At 55.8% G+C, this 19,923-nt stretch overlaps 1 protein-coding gene across 1 annotated transcript in view; it reads right to left on the reverse strand.

Moving 5' to 3' along the window:
* SLC4A5 (solute carrier family 4 member 5) overlaps positions 1-11,459 on the reverse strand; it is a 37,012-nt gene extending 25,553 nt beyond the window's left edge. Inside the window, exons 1-4 of the mRNA XM_064175717.1 lie at positions 11,392-11,459; positions 7,003-7,163; positions 5,553-5,708; positions 694-789 (exon numbers count right to left, since the gene is read on the reverse strand). Of these exons, the coding sequence (XP_064031787.1) occupies positions 694-789; positions 5,553-5,708; positions 7,003-7,163; positions 11,392-11,444 (466 nt within the window). The 5' untranslated portion in view covers positions 11,445-11,459. The remainder of the gene's footprint in view (positions 1-693; positions 790-5,552; positions 5,709-7,002; positions 7,164-11,391) is intronic.
* Between the last annotated feature and the right edge of the window lie 8,464 nt (positions 11,460-19,923).

Raw genomic sequence — 19,923 nt, forward strand, 5'->3', positions numbered from 1 at the left:
AGGGGATTCTGCCCCTCTGCTCTGCTCTGCTGAGACCCCACCTGGAGTCCTGCATCCAGCTCTGGAGCCCCTGGGCCAAGAGGGCTGTGGAGATGCTGGAGAGTGTCCAGAGCAGGGCCAGGAGGATGCTCAGAGGCTGCAGCAGCTCTGCTGTGAGCACAGCCTGAAAGAGTTGGGGCTGTGCAGGCTGGAGCAGAGGAGGCTCCCAGGGGACCTTCTTGTGGCCTGCCAGGATCTGCAGGGGGCTCCAAAAAAGCTGGGGAGGGACTTTGGAGGCTGTGAGGGAGTGGCAGGAGTGGGGGGGATGGAGCAAAGGTGGAGGTGAGGAGAGTGAGGCTGGAGGTGAGGAGGAAGTTGTTGAGCAGGAGAGTGGTGAGAGCCTGGCAGGGGCTGCCCAGGGAGGTGGTTGAGGCCCCATGGCTGGAGGTGTTTGAGGCCAGGCTGTGTGAGGCTGTGTGCAGCCTGCTCTAGGGTAGGGTGTCCCTGGGCATGGCAGGGGGTTGGCACTGCCTGCTCCTTGTGCTCCCTTCCAGCCCCGCCTGATTCTCTGCTTCTCTTCCTCGACTAATTTGTGACCGTGCTGGGGATGTCCTGACGGCTTCAGTCCCTTCCCTCTCATTGCCTCATCGCAGCCTGACTCCGGTTTTCTCCCGGGCTCCCTCCGGACCATCCTCTCTCCCCTTCCCCACTCACGCAGGCGGCCGTAGCTTGCGCTCTGCCTCATCCGCAGGTCCTCGGTGGAGCGGTGGAAAGCGGCGCCGGCGGCAGGGCTGCGGACAGGGCTGCGGGCTGGGGGAGGAGGAGGAGGAGGGAAAAGAGACGTCAGAGAAGAGGTAGCTGCCCTTGAGGAAGCCCTCGGGTGGTTGCTGAAGGCAGAAAGAGCTGAAAAGCAGCTGCTGCCTGCCCGCAGACATCATCCCCCTGCCCAGCGCTGCCTCGCCGGAGAGTCCCACTCAGAGCAGCGCAAAGTGGCTTATGTCGGAAGGGATCTCAGAGCTCAGCCAGCTCCAGCCCCTCCCCGGCACATCATAGGCAGGGACATATCCCACTGGAACAGGCCACTCGTGGCCTCTTCCAACCTGGTCCTGAACCCATCCAGGGAGGCATTCGGGAGGAATTAATGTGTGGAATTCAGGAGGGATCCAGGAGGAGTTTGGAGACTTGAGGAGGAATTCATGTATGGGATGCAGGAGGAATTTAGGGGATTCAGGAGGAATCATTTCATGGAATTCAGGAGGAATTAATTGATGGAATATAGGAGGAATCTGAGGAATTCCAGAGGAATTAATGTATGGAATGCAGGAGGAGTTTGGAGACTTGAGGAGGAATTCATGTATGGGATTCAGGAGGAGTTTAGGGGATTCAGGAGGAATCATTTCATGGAATTCAGGAGGAATTAATTGATGGAATATAGGAAGAATCTGAGGAATTCCAGAGGAATTAATGTATGGAATCCAGGAGGAATTCTTTTATGGAATTCAGAGGGAATTTGGGGGATTCAGGAGGAATTTGGGGAATTGGAGAGGAATTAATGTATGGAGTTCAGGAGGGATTCAGGAGGAGTTTGGTGACTTCAGGAGGAATTGGTTTATGGAATTCAGGAGGAATTTGGGGGATCCAGAAGGAATTATTTCATGGAATTCAGGAGGAATTTGGGGGATTCAGGAGGAAATTAATTGTATGGAATCCAGGAGGAATTAATGTATGGAATTCAGAAGGAATCTGGGAGGAGGAGTTTGGAGACTTGAGGAGGAATTCACTCATGGAATTCAGAGGGAATCTGGGGAATTCAGGAGGAATTTGTGGAATTGGAGGGGAATTAATGTATGGAATTCAGGAGGAATCCAGGAGGAGTTTGGAGACTTCAGGAGGAATTCACTTATGGGATTCAGGAGGAATTTGGGGGATTCAGAAGGAATTATTTCATGGAATTCAGGAGGAATCTGGAGGATTCAGGAGGAATTTGGGGAATTTGAGAGGAATTAATGTATGGAATCCAGGAGGAATTCAGGAGGAATTAATTGATGGAATATAGGAGGAATCTGAGGAATTCAGGAGGAATTAATGTATGGAATGCAGAAGGAATCCAAGAGGATGAGTTTGGAGACTTGAGGAGGAATTTGGAAGGAGTTTGGGGGATTCAGAAGGAATTAATTTATAGAACCCAGGAGGAATTCTTTTATGGAATTCAGAGGGAATTTGGGGAATTCAGGAGGAATTTGGGGAATTTGAGAGGAATTAATGTATGGAATTCAGGAGGAATTTAGGGGATTCAGGAGGGAATCATTTCATGGAATTCAGGAGGAATCTGGGGGATTCAGGAGGAATTTGGGGAATTTGAGAGGAATTAATGTATGGAATCCAGGAGGAATTCAGGAGGAATTAATTGATGGAATATAGGAGGAATCTGAGGAATTCAGGAGGAATTAATGTATGGAATCCAGGAGGAATCCAGGAGGAGTTTGGAGACTTCAGGAGGAATTCACTTATGGAATCCAGGAGGAATCCAGGAGGAGTTTGGAGACTTCAGGAGGAATTCACTTATGGAATTCAGGAGGGATTTGGGGGATTCAGAAGGAATTAATTGATGGAATTTGGAGCATCCAGGATCTTTGATCACATTCTGTGCTTCTGTGCTCCACAGCCCTCCCAGGGCAACCTGTGCCAGAGTCTCCTCCACCCTCACTGCCAAGAACTTCTTCCTAACATCCAATTTCAACCTCCTCTCTGCCACTTTAAACTCATTCCTCACCCTGGCATTCCAAGACCTTGTCAATAATCCTTCCCCAGCCCTCCTGTAGCCTCTCTTCAGCTACTTCTCTCCCTCCCCTTACCCTCTGCTCATTGGCACGGATCAACCTGCCCCAACCCAGGTCTTTGGGCTGCAGAAGATCCAAGCAAGGAGCTTGCATCACCTCTCAGCCTTCCAATGCTCTCTTTGAGGCTTTCAAATGAGTTCAGAAGGGCAATTTCTGCTCCTTAGCAAGCCCAAATCATGCCCTTGGCTTTTTAACCTCCTGATTCTTCAAAGTTAACTCAACACTTGAAATCTGCTGTGGGCTTCAGGCTGCCAGAGGTCTGTGCTGGCCCCCACCAGGTTCCCCAGGAGCTTTTCTCCTCCCTGAGCTGTTGTCAGGGCTCAATTTCCACCTTGAGTACTTAGGCTCAATGACTTCAAGCCTAAAGCTTTCCCTTTCCCTGTGCAGGTTCTGTCTTAAACCCAACATCTCCTCAGGGAAACCTCCCCCCACTTCCTCCTGAATTCCCCAGACCCCTCCTGAATTCCATAGATTAATTCCTCCTGAATTCTCCAAGCTCCTCCTGAATTCCTCAGATCCCTCCTGAATCCCATACATTAAATCCTCCTGAATTCCCCAAGCTCCTCCTGAATTCCCCAAGCTCCCCCTGAATTCCTCAAGTTCCTCCTGAATTCCTCAAGTTCCTCCTGAATTCCATACATTAATTCCTCCTGGATTCCCCCAAATTCCTCCTGAATTCTCCACATCCCACCTGAATTCCATACATTAAACCCTCCTGAATTCCACACACTAATTCCTCCTGAATTCCCCAAACTCCTTCTGCACTCTTCAGATTCCTCCTGAACTCCACACATTAATTCCTCCTCAATTCCCCAAGCACCTCCTGAACCCCTTACAATAATTCCTCCTGAATTCCATACATTAATTCCTCAAATTCCTCCTATGTTCCACAAATTAATTCCTTCTGAATTCCCCAAACTCCTCCTGAGTTCCCCAGTTTCCTCTGGAATTCCATCAACTAATTCCTCCTGAATCCCCCAAATTCCTCCTGGATCCCTCCTGAGTTCCATACATTAATTCCTCCTGAATTCCATGAAGTAATTCCTCCTGAATCCCCTAAATTCCTCCTCAATTCCAACCTGGTTGATGGCTCTCAACCCTCTGCTCCTCCAACCTGGCTCATGGCTCTCAATCCTCTGCTCCTCCAACCTGTTGATGGCTCCAACCCCTCTGCTCCTCCAACCTGGCTGATGGCTCCCAAATCTCTGCTCCTCCAACCTGTTGATGGCTCTCAACCCTCTGCTCCTCCAACCTGTTGATGGCTCCCAACCCTCTGCTCCTCCAACCTGGCTCATGGCTCCCAAATCTCTGCTCCTCCAACCTGGCTGATATCTCCCAACCCTCTGCTCCTCCAACCTGTTGATGGCTCCCAACTCTCTGCTCCTCCAACCTGGCTGATATCTCCCAACCCTCTGCTCCTCCAACCTGGCTGATGGCTGCTTTGAAGGCTGGGAATGGCCCAGAGGATGGGAATGTTGTTTGCTGCTGACCTCTTCCATCAGCACTCTGCTCTTGGGCACTGCTGTTGCTGTCTCCCTGGGGGTGGCAGCCGAAGGGTGACAAATCCCAGGCTCCACCAAGTGACCTCTCTTGAAAGCTAAGTAAATAATCAGGCATGGAAGCAAACAAATCCCCTTTTATAATGGCTCCAAGAGAGGCAGGCTCAGCCTGGGGGCAGACTGGATTTGTCTGTGGGCTGCTCTGCCAGGAAACCCCTTGGCCAAGCTACGCCAGTGCCAAGCTTCTTCACACAGTGCCATTGTCCCCCGTGCCAGGAGGCTGCTCCTCACACCCTGCTGCTGCTCCTCACACCCTGCTGCTGCTCCTCACACCCTGCTGCTGCTCCTCACACCCTGCTGCTGTCCCTCACACCCTGCTGCTGTCCCTCACACTGTGGCACTGCCCCTCACACCATGCCACTGTTTGTCCATCAAACCATGCCATGGTCTCCCAGTTTCTCCCCTTCCTTCTCTCTGGTGCCCCAGATGGTTGAGTTCTTCCCTTTCCTCCTGCCTGCCTCAGATGGTTGAGTTCCTCTCCCTCCTCCTGCATACCCCAGATGGTTGAGTTCCTCCCTTCCTTTCTTCTGCATGCCCCAGATGGTTGAGTTCCTCTCTTTCCTTCTCCTGCCTGCTTCAGATGGCTGAGTTCTTCCCCTTCCTTCTCCTGCCTGCCCCAGATGGTTGAGTTCTTCCTCTTCTGCATGCTCCAGATGGTTGAGTTCCTCCCTTTCCTTCTCCTGCATGTCCCAGATGGTTGAGTCCCTCTCCCTTCTCCTGCATATCCCAGATGCTTGAGTTCTTTCCCTTCCCCCTGGTGCCCCAGATGGTTGAGTTCCTCTCTTTCCTTCTCCTGTCTGCTTCAGATGGCTGAGTTCTTCCCCTTCCTTCTCCTGCCTGCCCCAGATGGTTGAGTTCTTCCCCTTCTGCATGCTCCAGATGGTTGAGTTCCTCCCTTTCCTTCTTCTGCATGCTCCAGATGGTTGAGTTCCTCCCTTTCCTTCTTCTGCATGCTCCAGATGGTTGAGTCCCTCTCCCTTCTCCTGCATATCCCAGATGGTTGAGTTCTTCCCTTTCCTCCTGCCTGCTTCAGATGGATGAGTTCTTCCCCTTCCTTCTCCTGCCTGCCCCAGATGGTTGAGTTCCTGCCCTTGCTGAGCTCCTGCTCCCCTGGGGCGTGCTGCCCGGAGGCTGCAGGGCTGCAGGGGGTGTGTGTGGGGCTGGAAGGACTCACCCGTGTTGGAGGAGACAGACTTGCCGATGTCGGCCAGGGAGCGGTGGATTGGCTTCTTGGTCTGGTGCCTGTGCTTCCGCAGCAGCACGAAGCTGAGCTTCTCCCGCAGCTCCGGCTTCAGCAGCCCCTCCTCGATCTGCTTCTCGATCACATCGTCTGCAAGCAGCCAACCACACCCCGGAGTGGGCTGGAAGGGACCTGCCAGCTCAGCAGTTCCAACCCCCCCCCCCCTCACCCCCGGCACAGGCAGGGACAGCTCCTGCTAGGTGCTCGAGGGCGCATCCAGCCTGGCCTTGAGCATCTCCAGGGAAGGAGCATCCACAGAGCTGCCCTGTGGGTTCTCAGCCCTTGCCCTGTGGGTTCTCAGCCCCTGCCCTGTGGGTTCTCAACCCCTGCCCTGTGGGTTCTCAACCCCTGCCCTGTGGGTTCTCAGCCCCTGTCCTGTGGGTTCTCAGCCCTTGCCCTGTGGGTTCTCAGCCCCTGCCCTGTGGGTTCTCAACCCCTGCCCTGTGGGTTCTCAGCCCCTGCCCTGTGGGTTCTCAGCCCCTGTCCTGTGGGTTCTCAGCCCCTGCCCTGTGGATTCTCAACCCCTGCCCTGTGCGTTCTCAACCTGTCAAAGGATCACAGCTCAGAGGACGTCAGGGGTTGGAAGGGACCCAAAGAGCTCATCCAGTCCAAGCCCCCTGCCACAGCAGGGCCACACAATCCAGCTCAGGGCACACAGAACACATCCAGACAGGCCTGGGAAGGCTCCACACAAGGACACTCCACAACCTCTCTGGGCAGCCTGTGCCAGGCTCTGGGACCCTTCCAGCCAAGAAGTTGCCCTTGTGCTGAGCTGCAACCTCCTGTGCTGCAGCTTCCATCCACTGCTGCTGCTCCTGTCCCAGGCAGCAGTGAGCAGAGCCTGTCCCCCCCCCCTGACCCCCAGCCCTCAGAGAGTTCCAAACATTGATTCAATCCCCTCTCAGTCTTCTCTTCTGCAGCCTAAGCAGCCCCAGGGCCCTCAGCCTCTCCTCCCCAGGCACTGCTCCACTCCCCTCCTCATCCTCACAGCCCTCCCTTGGACACTCTCCAGCAGTTCCTGTCCCTCTTCACCTGGGGAGCCCCAAACTGAAGGCAGCTCTCAAGACGAGGTCTCCCCAGGACAGAGTAGAGTGGGAGGAGAACCTCCCTGGCTCTGCTGGACACACTGCTCAATGGCCCTCAGGATCCCATTGGCCTCTTGGTCCTCATTCCCTGCCCTGTAGCCTCTCACCCCCTGCCCTGTAGCCTCTCACCCCCTGCCCTGTGGCTCCTCACTCCCTGCCCTGTAGCCTCTCACCCCCTGCCCCATCACAGGTTGCTTTTTTCTCTACCTGTAGCAAGTCAAAGCATTTAAATCTACCCCCAACATTTTAGGGCACAGGGAATAAAACCCCTCTGAAGGCAGCAGAGGGTTGGCTCCTACCTATGATCTGGGGCAGGGAGTAGCCATCGAGGTCCAGCAGCACTGTCCCTGTCTGCAGGCAGGTCCGCAGCTCAAACAGGCTGTGCAAGGACAAGGTGGACACGTGGGGCTTGCTCCACCTTTCTCCACCTTCTTCCACCTTCTCTTCAAACTTGATCCACCTGGAACAAGAGCAGCAGCCATGGGGAGAGGAAGAGAAGAGTTGAGCATCCTCTTCAAAGCAAGTGGCTTTGGATGTCTGCATTGGTTCAGCCTGCGAAGGTTTTTGTTGGTGTTGAGGGTGGGGATGGAGAAATCCTCCTCAGATCTTACTGCTCCCTCAAGGAGTAAGAAGAAATTCTTCCCTGTGGGGGTGCTGAGACACTGGAACAGGCTGCTCAGGGAAGCTGTGGAGGATCCAAGCTTGGAAGTGCTCAAAGCCAGGTTGGGAGGAGCCTTGAGCAAGGTGGTCCAGTAGGAAGTGTCCCTGCCCATGGCAAGGGGTTTGGAACCAGCTGATCAGTGAGGTCCCTTCCAACCTAAACCATTCTGTGGTATCTGTGAGGACAGAAGGCTGAGAGCCTGCAGGAGAGCAGCCCCAGAGGGCAGCTGAGCAGTGCTGAGCAAGAGCTGAAGGAGCTGTAGGGGGCAAGAGGCTGGGGCCAGGCTCTGCTGAGTGGTGCCCAGTGCCAGGCCAAGGGGCAATGGGCGCAAAGTGGACCAAAAGAGGTTGCATGTGAAGAGGAGGAGAAAGTTGTTTGTTGTGAGGGTGCAGAGGCCTGGAGCAGGCTGCCCAGGGAAGCTGTGGAGGCTCCAAGCTTGGAAGTGCTCAAAGCCAGGTTGGGTGGAGCCTTGAGCAAGGTGGTCCAGTAGGAAGTGTCCCTGCCCATGACAAGGGCTTTGGAACCAGCTGATCAGTCTGAGCTCACAGCAGAGCTGCTGCAGCCCTCTGAGCATCCTCCTGTGGGCCCTGTGCTGCTGGGCAAGCTGCTGTGTTTGCCCTGCTGGGAGCAGGCTGAGCTTGACCTGGCTGCTCTCCAGAGCTCCCTTCCCACTCCTCTCCATGCTGGGACCTGTGGGTCCTGCAGAATTCCCATCTGGGAGCAGTGGTGATGACCTGCACTGGGGACAAAACCTCAGAATCCCAGGCTGAGAGACCACAGATGTCAGGGACCCAAGGAGATCAAGTCCAAGCCCCCTGCCACAGCAGGGCCACACAATCCAGCTCAGGGCACACAGAACACATCCAGACAGGCCTGGGAAGGCTCCACACAAGGAGACTCCACAACCTCTCTGGGCAGCCTGTGCCAGGCTCTGGGACCCTTCCAGCCAAGAAGTTGCCCTTGTGCTGAGCTGCAACCTCCTGTGCTGCAGCTTCCATCCACTGCTGCTGCTCCTGTCCCAGGCAGCAGTGAGCAGAGCCTGTCCCCCCCTCCTGACCCCCAGCCCTCAGAGAGTTCCAGACATTGATTCAATCCCCTCTCAGTCTTCTCTCCTCCAGACTAAGCAGCCCCAGGGCCCTCAGCCTCTCCTCCCCAGGCAGTGCTCCAGTCCCCTCCTCATCCTCACAGCCCTCCCTTGGACTCTCTCCAGCAGTTCCTGTCCCTCTTCACCTGGGGAGCCCCAAACTGAAGGCAGCTCTCAAGAGGAGGTCTCCCCAGGGCAGAGCAGAGGCAGAGGCAGAGGAGAACCTCCCTGGCTCTGCTGGACACACTCTGCTCAGTGCCCCCCAGGACCCCATTGGCCTCTTGCCCCCCAGGGCACATTGCTGTGCCAGGGATGCTCTCCCCCAGCACTCCCAGCTCCCTCTGCTTGGGGCTGCTCTCCAGCAGTCCCCTCCCAGCCTGTGCTGCTGCAGTTTATTCTCCCTCCCCAGGTGCAGGACTCTGCTCTTGTCCTTCTTGAACTTCAACTGAACATCCAACCCTCAAAAAAACCCCAACCCCAGGGCCACAAACGGTGGTGTCCATCAACTTCCAACCTCCTCACCTCTCCCTGCAGCCCCCCAAACAATGCTGCCTTTATCAGAGGGCAATTCAAGCTTCCCGCCGGGGCAGCTGCTAAGCCCTGCTGCTGCTGCTGGCCCCAAGCAGCTTAAGTTCCTTTTCCTTTCTTCCTTTTCCCCCCTCCTTTTTAACCTCATTTTCCTCCTCAAAGTGGGTTAGGAGCAGCAGCTTGGCACTTGGGGGCACCTTTCCAACAAGCTCTTTGCCCCAGCATCAACCCCCCCCCTCGTGATGCTGTCGTCAGGGCTCCGTCTCCCTGCTGCTCTCGGCTGCTTTCTTCCTGCTGCTTTCCATTTCTTGGGGATTTAAGCCACAGGAAGCCTCTCAACCAGGAGCTGCTGAGAGGTTGAAGCTCTCCTTGCTGCAGAGTGGGAATCTCAGATGGGAGATATTTTCCACAGGCTGAGGGAGTTGGAGATGCACAGAGGAGAAGGTTCCAGGGGAAACCTCAGAGCTGCCTGCCAAGAGCTGAAGGGATCCTGCAGGAAGGCTGCAGAGAGACTTTTGTTGAGGGGGGCTAGAGCCAGGCCAAGGGGGAATGGTTTGGAGCTGAGGCAGAGCAGGGTTAGAGTGGAAGAAGTTCTTCAGTGTGAGGGTGGTGAGAATCTGCCCAGGGAAGCTGTGATTGCCTCCTCCCTGGGGATCAGAGGATGTCAGGGGTTGGAATGGACCCAAAGAGCTCATCCAGTCCAAGCCCCCTGACACAGCAGGGCCACACAATGCAGCTCAGGGCACACAGAACACATCCAGACAGGCCTGGGAAGGCTCCACACAAGGAGACTCCACAACCTCTCTGGGCAGCCTGTGCCAGGCTCTGGGACCCTTCCAGCCAAGAAGTTGCCCTTGTGCTGAGCTGCAGCCTCCTGTGCTGCAGCTTCCATCCACTGCTGCTGCTCCTGTCCCAGGCAGCAGTGAGCAGAGCCTGTCCCCCCCTCCTGACCCCCAGCCCTCAGAGAGTTCCAGACATTGATTCAATCCCCTCTCAGTCTTCTCCTCTGCCGCCTAAGCAGCCCCAGGGCCCTCAGCCTCTCCTCCCCAGGCACTGCTCCTCTCCCCTCCTCATCCTCATAGCTGCAGCTTCCACCCATTGCTCCTTGTCCTATCCCATGGAGCAGTGAGCAGAGCCTGTCCACCCCCTCCTGACCCCCAGCCCTCAGAGAGTTCCAGACATTGATTCCATCCCCTCTCAGTCCTCTCTTCTGCAGACTGTTCAAGGCCAGGCTGGATGAGACCTGGGCTGATGGGAGCTGTCCCTGCCTCTGTGTGCTGGTTTGAGGCAAGTTGGAATATTTCAACGAGAGAAATTAGATTGCAGGCAGTAAAAAAGCAAGTGTTGATGTCTGCTTCACCCACAGGCTTGCTGAGATGGAGAAACCCAAGAACACAATCACAGGTAAGACAGAGAGTGTCTGTCTGGCTGTCAGAGTCTGTGTTTCCCCCTGGGTTGCTTCTGTGTGACTAATCCTTCTGCTTCTAACCCCCTCCAAACTCACCTTGCATGGGATAAGGTAGAGGGGTGGGAAGAAGGTGGAAGGGTGGTTGGGACTCTGCTTTCTGGGAGGGGAGTTGTGTTTCTGTATTGCTTTTATCTTGCCTTTTTCTGTCTAGAGCTCAGAATCAGAGAACCAAGCAAGTTGGAAGAGAGCTCCCAGCTCAGCCAGGCCAACCTAGCACCCAGCCCTAAAAAGGACTGGCTGGGACACTGAGTGCCATGGGCTGGGTGGTTGGGCAGGGCTGGGTGCTAGGTTGGGCTGGCTGAGCTTGGAGCTCTCTGCCAACCTGCTTGGTTCTATGATTCTGTGAATCACCCAGACCATGGCACTCAGTGCCCCAGCCAGGCTTGGCTGCAACACCTCCAGCCATGGGCACTGCACCACCTCCCTGGGCAGCCCATTCCAGTGCCAATCACTCTCTCTGACAACAACTTCCTCCTCACCTCCAGCCTCAACCTGGCCTGCCACAGCTTCAGCCTCTGTCCCCTTCTTCTGGGCCTGCCTGCCTGGCAGCAGAGCCCAACCCCACCTGGCTCCAGCCTCCCTGCAGGCAGCTGCAGGCAGCAATGAGCTCTGCCCTGAGCCTCCTCTGCTGCAGGCTGCACCCCCCCAGCTCCCTCAGCCTCTCCTCACAGGGCTCTACTCCAGGCCCCTCCCCAGCTTCCTACTGTAAATACCTGCTTGTACCATGTACTGATCTCTCACAGTAAAGCTTCATTCCTCAACTTCCAGCTCAGCTGAGTCTTGCCTGGGTGATTTCATAGGAGCAGGGGTGCAGGTAACTCCCAAACCCACTGTGGCAGGGAGGGGTTGGACCTGGATGATCTCTGAGGTCCATTCCACCTCAAAGCACTCCAGGATTCCATTTCCCAGTGCATTTTCCTCTCAACCCTCTCCCCCCAAGCCCTCACCTGGCTGACTCCTTCCACTCCATCTCCTCTCCATCATGCTGCAGGGTGTCCATCTCTGTGAAGAGGGTGGGGTTGGGAGGTTCATCATCCTCCCCCAGGATGTAGCGCAGCCGTTCCGCAGCTGGTGACACTGCCAGGGTGGCAAGGACAGGAGGTTAGCCACTGGCTGGAGATGGGAATGAGCCCACACCATTCCCATATGGAAAGCCCCAGCAGGCTAAAGAAGGCTCTCTAGAGGTATTTAGGGTCTTGGGGTTGACCAGAAGAGGTTTTCCTTTAAGGTGAGAGATGCTGCGGAGGGGAGAAATGAACTCATCCTGCTCCAACATCCCTGTGCAAAGAGGTTTGGGATGCTGAGTGGAGGAACTCCAGCAGAGGAATCCATAGTTCCAAGCTGGGAATGAAGGAACGTGGCAACTCCTGTTTAGAATGCAGCCAATTCCCCTTCCAGGAGCACCAAAGAACCAGAGAACAGTTTGGGAATGAAGGAACTCCTGTGTGGAATGCAGCCAAATTCCCCTTCCAGGAGCATCAGAGAACCAGAGAATGGTTTGGGAATGAAGGAACTCCTGTATGGAATGCAGCCAAATTCCCCTTCCAGGAGCACCAAAGAACCAGAGAATAGTTTGGGAATGAAGGAACTCCTGTGTGGAATGCAGCCAAATTCCCCTTCCAGGAGCATCAGAGAACCAGAGAATGGTTTGGGAATGAACAAACTCCTGTATGGAATACAGAAAATTCCCCTTCCAGGAGCACCACAGAACCAGGGAATGGTTTGGGAATGAAGGAATTCCTGTATGGAATGCAGTCAAATTCCCTTCCAGGAGGTTTGTGTTTGGACTCACTTTGCTCTGTTCACAACTCATTGCAGTACCTAAGCTGTAGCAATCACAGAACCAGGCAGGCTGGAAGAGAGCTCCAAGCTCAGCCAGCCCAACCTAGCACCCAGCCCTGCCCAACCAACCAGACCATGGCACTCAGTGCCCCAGCCAGGCTTGGCTGCAACACCTCCAGCCATGGGCACTGCACCACCTCCCTGGGCAGCCCATTCCAGTGCCAATCACTCTCTCTGACAACAACTTCCTCCTCACAGACAGCCTCAACCTGCCCTGACACAGCTTCAGCCTCTGTCCTCTTCTTCTGTCTCTGCCTGCCTGGCAGCAGAGCCCAACCCCACCTGGCTCCAGCCTCCCTGCAGGCAGCTGCAGGCAGCAATCAGCTCTGCCCTGAGCCTCCTCTGCTGCAGGCTGCACCCCCCCAGCTCCTATGTTGCAGTGAAGCAGGAGACTTTTGGTTCCCATCCTCCTTGACAGGAAGCAGACAGACAGAAGCTGTCCCCACAGCATGCAGCACATGGGTTGGCTTTGGTACCAGCAGCCCAGGATCCCAGTGGGAGTCATAGAATCATGGAACTGTTTGGGTTGGAAAAGGCCTTTGAGATCCTCCACTCCAACATCAACCCAACCTCACCATGGTCACCAACCCTGGTCCCAGGTGCCATGGGCACAGGTTTGCTGACCACCTCCCTGGGCAGCCTGTGCCAATCCCTGGGCACTCTTGCAGCAAAGAAATGTTTCCTCCTCTCCAACCTAACCCTCCCCTGGCACAGTTTCAGGCTGATTCCTCCTGTTCTATCACTTGACCCTAGGCAGAAGAGCCCCAACCCCCACCTCACTCCAACCTCCCATCCAGGGAGCTGTAGAGAGCAAAGAGCTCTGCCCTCAGCCTCCTCCTCTTCTCCAAACCCAACTCCTAACAGAGCAGGAAGGAATCCAGCTTGGGAAACGATCCTTGTGAGCAGAACCCCAAACCTGGCAGCCCAAAAAATCACCTAAGAGGGGATCCAGAAAAAGGAAGGGATGGAATCGCTGTGGCCAAGCAGGAGGAAAACTGGGAATAGTGTCCCCAAAAAGGAGACAAAGCCCAAGCCGAGACAGCCCGGGAAGAATAGGATGTCCCTTGCCCTGCGGGCTGAGCCTGCTTAACCACTTAAGCCCTTTAAGCTCCAGCAGCAGGACTAAAGCCCTGTTGTCAAGTCCTCCTTCCACTTCCATAAGCTTCGTTATGATGATTATTAATATTCCTGTTAATTTTAGCCCTGGGCTCCTCGCCTGGGGGGGCCTCAAGCTCCCTAAGCCTAAGTGCTGCTGGCGTAAGCGGGGATGGAATCGCTGCGGCGCCGGCAACTCCCCCTTGGCTTCAGCCCTCTCGGCTCGGCTCCGCAGCGCCAAGTGCCTGCGGAGCTCCTCGGGTTCCCTGCACAGAGCCCTCGAGTTCCCTGCGGAGCTCCCCACATTTCACTGCACAGCCCCCAGATTTCACTGCAGAGCTCCTCAGATTCCCTGCACAGCCCCCAGATTTCACTGCAGAGCCCCCAGGTTATCTGCAGAGCCCCCAAATTCCCTGCACAGTTCCCCAGATTCCCTGAAGAGATTCCAGATTCCCTGCAGAGCCCCCAGATTTCACTGCAGAGCCCCCAGATTCACTGCAGAGCCCCCAAATTCCCTGCACAGCCCCCCAGATTCCCTGAAGAGATTCCAGATTCCCTGCAGAGCCCCCACATTTCGCTGCAGAGCCCCCAAATTCCCTGCACAGTCCCCAGATTCACTGCAGAGCCTCCCAGGTTACCTGTGGAGCCCCCAAATTCCCTGCAGAGCCCCCAGATTCCCTGCACAGTCTCCAGATTCACTGCAGAGCCTCCCAGGTTATCTGCAGAGCCCCCAAATTCCCTGCACAGTCCCCAGATTTCACTGCAGAGTCCCCAGATTCTCTGCAGAGCCCCCAAATTCCCTGCACAGTCCCCCAGATTCCCTGAAGAGATTCCAGATTCACTGCAGAGCCCCCAAATTCCCTGCACAGTCTCCAGATTCACTGCAGAGCCTCCCAGGTTACCTGCAGAGCCCCCAAATTCCCTGCAGAGCCCCCAAATTCCCTGAAGAGATTCCAGATTCACTGCAGAGCCTCCCAAATTCCCTGCAGAGCCCCCCAATTTCTTGCAGAGTCCCCAGATTCCCTGCAGAACCCCCAGTTTTCACTGCAGAGCCCCCAAATTCCCTGCACAGCCCCCAAATTTCTTGCAGAGCCCTCAGATTCCATGCAGAACCCCCAAATTTCCTACAGAGCCTCCCAAATTCCCCCCAAATCCCTTCCCAAGTTTCCTGCAAGGGCCTCAAAATTCCCTACAAAGCCTCCAAATTGCCCCCAACCTCCCAAATTTCCTCCAAATCTCCTCCCAAATTCCTTGCAAGGCTCCCAAATTCCCTACAAAGCCCCAAAATTTCTTCCAACGCCACCAAATGTCCTGCCAAGCTCCCCAAATTTCCTTCCAAGCCCTCCAATTCCTTGGAAAGCCCCAAAACTTTCCTCCAACCTCCCAAATTTCCTCCAAGCCCCCTCCCAAATTTCTTCCAAGGCCTCCAAATCCCCCAAAATTCCTTCAATCCCTCCCAAATTTCCTTCAGCTTCCCAAATTTCCTGCCAGGACAAGGGAATGTTGCTGGAGACATCCCTCAAGGGTGGATGGAGTTGTAAAGAGGGGGAAACCAAAGGAGGATTTGATGTGGGTGGGATGGGGGATGGAGGGCACAGAGCTTGGGTGGGATGGGGGATGGAGGGCACAGAGGTTGGGTGGGATGGGGATGGAGAGCACAGAGCTTGGGTGGGATGGGGGATGGAGGGCACAGAGGTTGGGTGGGATGGGGGATGGAGGGCACAGAGGTTGGGTGGGATGGGGATGGAGAGCACAGAGGTTGGGTGGGATGGGGGATGGAGGGCACAGAGGTTGGGTGGGATGGGGGATGGAGGGCACAGAGCTTGGGTGGGATGGGGGATGGAGGGCACAGAGCTTGGGTGGGATGGGGGATGGAGGGCACAGAGGTTGGGTGGGATGGGGATGGAGGGCACAGAGCTTGGGTGGGATGGGGATGGAGAGCACAGAGCTTGGGTGGGATGGGGGATGGAGGGCACAGAGCTTGGGTGGGATGGGGATGGAGGGCACAGAGGTTGGGTGGGGTGGGGATGGAGGGCACAGAGCTTGGCACAGCCTTGGCTCGCTGGTTGCTGCTGCCAGCTCTGCTCAGATGCCCCCTTGGGTGCCCACGAGTGGGGTCCCACCTGCAGGAGGTTGTCCCCCGGCTTGGGGCGCTGAGGCTGTGCGGTTTGAAGCGCTGCAGACCACCGAAGGTGGCACTGGAAGAGGTTTCCTTTGGCGGCTTCTTGCTGCTCGCTGAGGCCAGCGAAGCGCAGGCTGCTGAAGCGCCGCGGCTGGGACCTGGCCGCTGGAGCGCAGCTCAAGGGCTTGGCTCGACCGCAGAGACCCTTTCGTGCCAGGGCACAGCTCCTGCCTGCAACCCAGCTCCTGCCTGCAGCTCGGCTCCTGCCTGCAGCTTGGCACTTGCCTGAAGCTCAGCACCTGCCTGCAGCTCAGCACCTGCCTGCAGCTCAGCACCTGCCTGCAGCTCGGCTCCTGCCTGCAGCTCAGACCGTGACTGCAACCCAGCTCCTGCCTGCAGCTCAGCTCCTGCCTGCAGCTCGACACCTGCCTGCAGCTCAGACCGTGACTGCAACCCGGCTCCTGCCTGCAGCTTGGCACCTGTCTGCGGCTCGGCACCTGCCTGCAACCCGGCTCCTGCCTTGTTCCTTTCCTGCTCATATCCCGTGGGATGAGATGCTCCATTCCTGCTCTCCTTCCCAATGTTTTGCCTGCTGCCCCACGCTGGCAGGCAGCAGAAGCTAACTCCTTCCACAGATGGCATCGGGGTGGAAGGGACCCTCCAAGGGCATCTTGTCCACTCCTCCCTGCACTCAACAGGGACACCTGCAACTAGAGCAGGTTGCCCAGGGCCACAGCAAGGCTGAGCTTGAATGTCTACAGGGTCAGGGCTCCACCATATCCCTGGGCAACCTCTGCCAGTCTCTCACCACCCTCATGGGGCAGAACTTCCTCATGATGTCCAACCTCCATCTGCCCTGCTCTGGTTCCAAACCATTGCCCTCATCCTATCTCCACAGGCCCTTCTGAACAGTCCCTCTCCAGCCTGCCTGTAGATCCCCTTCAGAGATCAAAATTCACCCCCCACCACAACCCCCCACCCCCCATTAAATTATTGGGGTGAGTTTTGGTACCTTCTCCCTTGCCCAACCACCCAACCCAACCCCACACAGCCTCCCAAATCATCTTACAGGGGGGTGGGGAAAGCAACCCCCCAAACTTCCAAACCTTTCCCTCCCTTCCCTACTCCCCCAGCACAAAAGGGAACCCAACCCAACCCCACACAGCCTCCCAGATCGTTTGGATGAGAGGATGGGGAGGAAAATAGAAGCAAACCTCAAACTTCCAATTCTTTCCCCTCTCTTCCCTACTCCCCCAGCACAAAAGAGGATAAAACCTAACCCCACACAGCCTCTCAGATCATTTTGACAAGGGGATAGGAGGAAATAAGAAGCAACCTCCAAACCTTTCCCTCCCTTCCCTACTCCTTCATCTCAAAAGAGGACCCAACCCAACCCCACACAGCCTCCCAGATCGTTTTGACAAGGGGATGGGGTAAGAAAAGAAGCAAACCTCAAACTTCCAACCCTTTTCCCTCCCTTCCCTACTCCTTCATCTCAAAAGAGGACCCAACCCAACCCCACACAGCCTCCCAGATCGTTTTGACAAGGGGATGGGGTAAGAAAAGAAGCAAACCTCAAACTTCCAACCCTTTTCCCTCCCTTCCCTACTCCTTCATCACAAAAGAGGACCCAACCCAACCCCACACAGCCTCCCAGATCGCTTTGACAAGGGGATGGGAGGAAAACAGAAGCAACCTCCAAACCTTTCCCTCCCTTCCCTCCTCCTCCAGCACCAAAGAGGACACAACCCAACCCCACACAACCTCCCAGATCGCTTTGACAAGGGGATGGGAGGAAAACAGAAGCAACCTCCAAACCTTTCCCTCCCTCCCCTCCTCCCCCAGCGCGGAGGGAGCGGCGCAGAGAGCCTTACCTGGAGCCGTCTCTGTTTTCTCTCCCATTTCTCGCCTGCCTGAAGCCAAACCCAAACCCCAACCCTCCCCCCCCCCAGAAAAAAAAAACAAACCCACCCAACACACCCCACACCAAACCCTGAAACTTCCTCCTTTATCCACTCCAGCTTGTTAAAGTCCCGAGGCTTAAGGAGCAGATTATAGGGACTGGAAAGGACTTTCCTCTCCCTTTGGCTCCCATGACGGGAAGTTACCAAACCAAGCGGGACGCAGCCTGGCAGAGGTGAGAGCCTTTGGGGGGGCCAGAGGCATGGACTGAGCCACAACGGGGGAGGGAGGAACAGTTTGGAGGACAAAGCCCCAACAGCTTACAGCTTGTTTCGTTTCTTTATGCTCTGTTTCCCACCCAGAGCGAAGGGAGAAACTTCCCCTCCTAGCAAAGGCAGAGAGGTTTTAGAGGAGGAAAAGGGGGGGGGCAAAAATACACTGAAACGAGGGAGATTTCTTTGGGGTTTGGGTTGTTTTTTTCCCCCCCTCCCTTCCAAATGCAGCCCAGAGTTATATCCTGGTGGCTGTGGAAAGAGGGGATGTGGTCCCACCTTGCTCCACCATCAAAGGTGTGAAGGGGTTGGGAGTGAAGGTTGCTGCACATAAAATCCCTGCCCCCACACAATACCTCCACCTATACAATCTCTTCCTCCATACAATACCTTCACCTACACAATCCCTCTCCCCATACAATCCCTCTCCCCATACAATCCTGCCCCCATACAATCCCTCTCCCCATACAATCCCTCTCCCCCTGCAATCCCTCCCCCCCAACAATCCCTCTCCCCATACAATCCTTCCCCCATACAATCCCTCTCCCCATACAATCCCTCTCCCCATACAATCCTTCCCCCATACAATCCCTCTCTCCATACAATCCCTCCCCCCATACAATCCCTCTCTCCATACAATCCCTCCCCCCATACAATCCCTCTCTCCATACAATCCCTCTCTCCATACAATCCTTCCCCCATACAATCCCTCTCCCCATACAATCCCTCTCCCCATACAATCCTCCCCCCATACAATCCCTCTCTCCATACAATCCCTCCCCCCATACAATCCCTCTCTCCATACAATCCCTCTCTCCATACAATCCCTCCCCCCATACAATCCCTCTCTCCATACAATCCCTCCCCCCATACAATCCCTCTCTCCATACAATCCCTCTCTCCATACAATCCTTCCCCCATACAATCACTCTCCCCATACAATCCCTCTCCCCATACAATCCCTCCCCCATACAATCCCTCTCCCCATACAATTCCTCTCCCCATACAATCCCTCCCCCCCACAATCCCTCCCCCCATACAATCCTTCCCCCATACAATCCCTCCCCCCATACAATCCTTCCCCCATACAATCCCTCCCCCCACACAATCCCTCTCCCCATACAATCCCTCTCCCCATACAATCCTTCCCCCCACAATCCCTCCCCCCATACAATCCCTCCCCCCATACAATCCCTCTCCCCATACAATCCTTCCCCCATACAATCCCTCTCCCCATACAATCCCTCCCCCCACACAATCCCTCTCCCCACACAATCCTTTCCCCTCCCAGCACAAAAAAAAAACCCAACCCAAACCCAACAACTGGAAAACTTTTCCTTGTGTAGGGAACAGCAAAACTGAGCCCCTGGGCACCCTGCTGGGGTCTGCTCCACATAAAGCCAAGGGCAAACGTCTGGAGGGGGTGGGGGTGGAAGGAGCCCCAAACCCCGGGAGAGGGCCAGCTCCTCCGCTGGGTAAGATGTTAATCTCCACTAAGGAGCTTTAACCAGACGGGGCAAAGCCTCGGGCAAAAGCCTGTCGGGAACAAGGTGTGACCCTGCTGCACCTCGGCTTCCTTCTTAGCAGCCTCCCGACGGCTACCTCCCGGGGCCAAGGAACACCTCCCGGGGGCAAGGAACACCTCCCGGGGGCAAGGAACACCTCCCGAGGCTAAAGAACACCTCCCAGAGCTAAGGAACACCTGACAGGGGCAAGGAACACCTCCCGAGGCTGAGGAACACTTCGCAAGAGCAAGGAACACTTCCCGGGGCCAAGGAACACCTCCCGGGGGCAAGGAACACCTCCTGGGGGCAAGGAACACATCTCGAGTCTAAGGAGCACCTCCAGAGAGCAAGGAGCACCTCCCAGAGAGCAAGGAGCATCTCCCAGAGAGCAAGGAGCACCTCCCAGAGAGCAAGGAGCACCTCCCAGAGAGCAAGGAGCATCTCCCAGAGAGCAAGGAGCACCTCCCAGAGAGCAAAGAGCATCTCCCAGAGAGCAAGGAGCACCTCCCAGAGAGCAAGGAGCACCTCCCAGAGAGCAAGGAGCATCTCCCAGAGAGCAAGGAGCACCTCCCAGAGTCCATCTCCCAAAGGGCAGGACAACCTCCTCCAGCAAGTGCCACCTTCCTATGGCCAAGCACCACCCCCCAAGGGGAAAGCGACCTCCTAAGGGCAAGCAGCACCTCCCAGAGCAATGGTCAGCTCCGAAGGGCAAGGGCTAGCCCCCAAAATGAGGGCTACCTC

Source organism: Pogoniulus pusillus, chromosome 42 (assembly GCF_015220805.1).
Source record: "Pogoniulus pusillus isolate bPogPus1 chromosome 42, bPogPus1.pri, whole genome shotgun sequence".
Classification (NCBI taxonomy): domain Eukaryota; kingdom Metazoa; phylum Chordata; class Aves; order Piciformes; family Lybiidae; genus Pogoniulus; species Pogoniulus pusillus.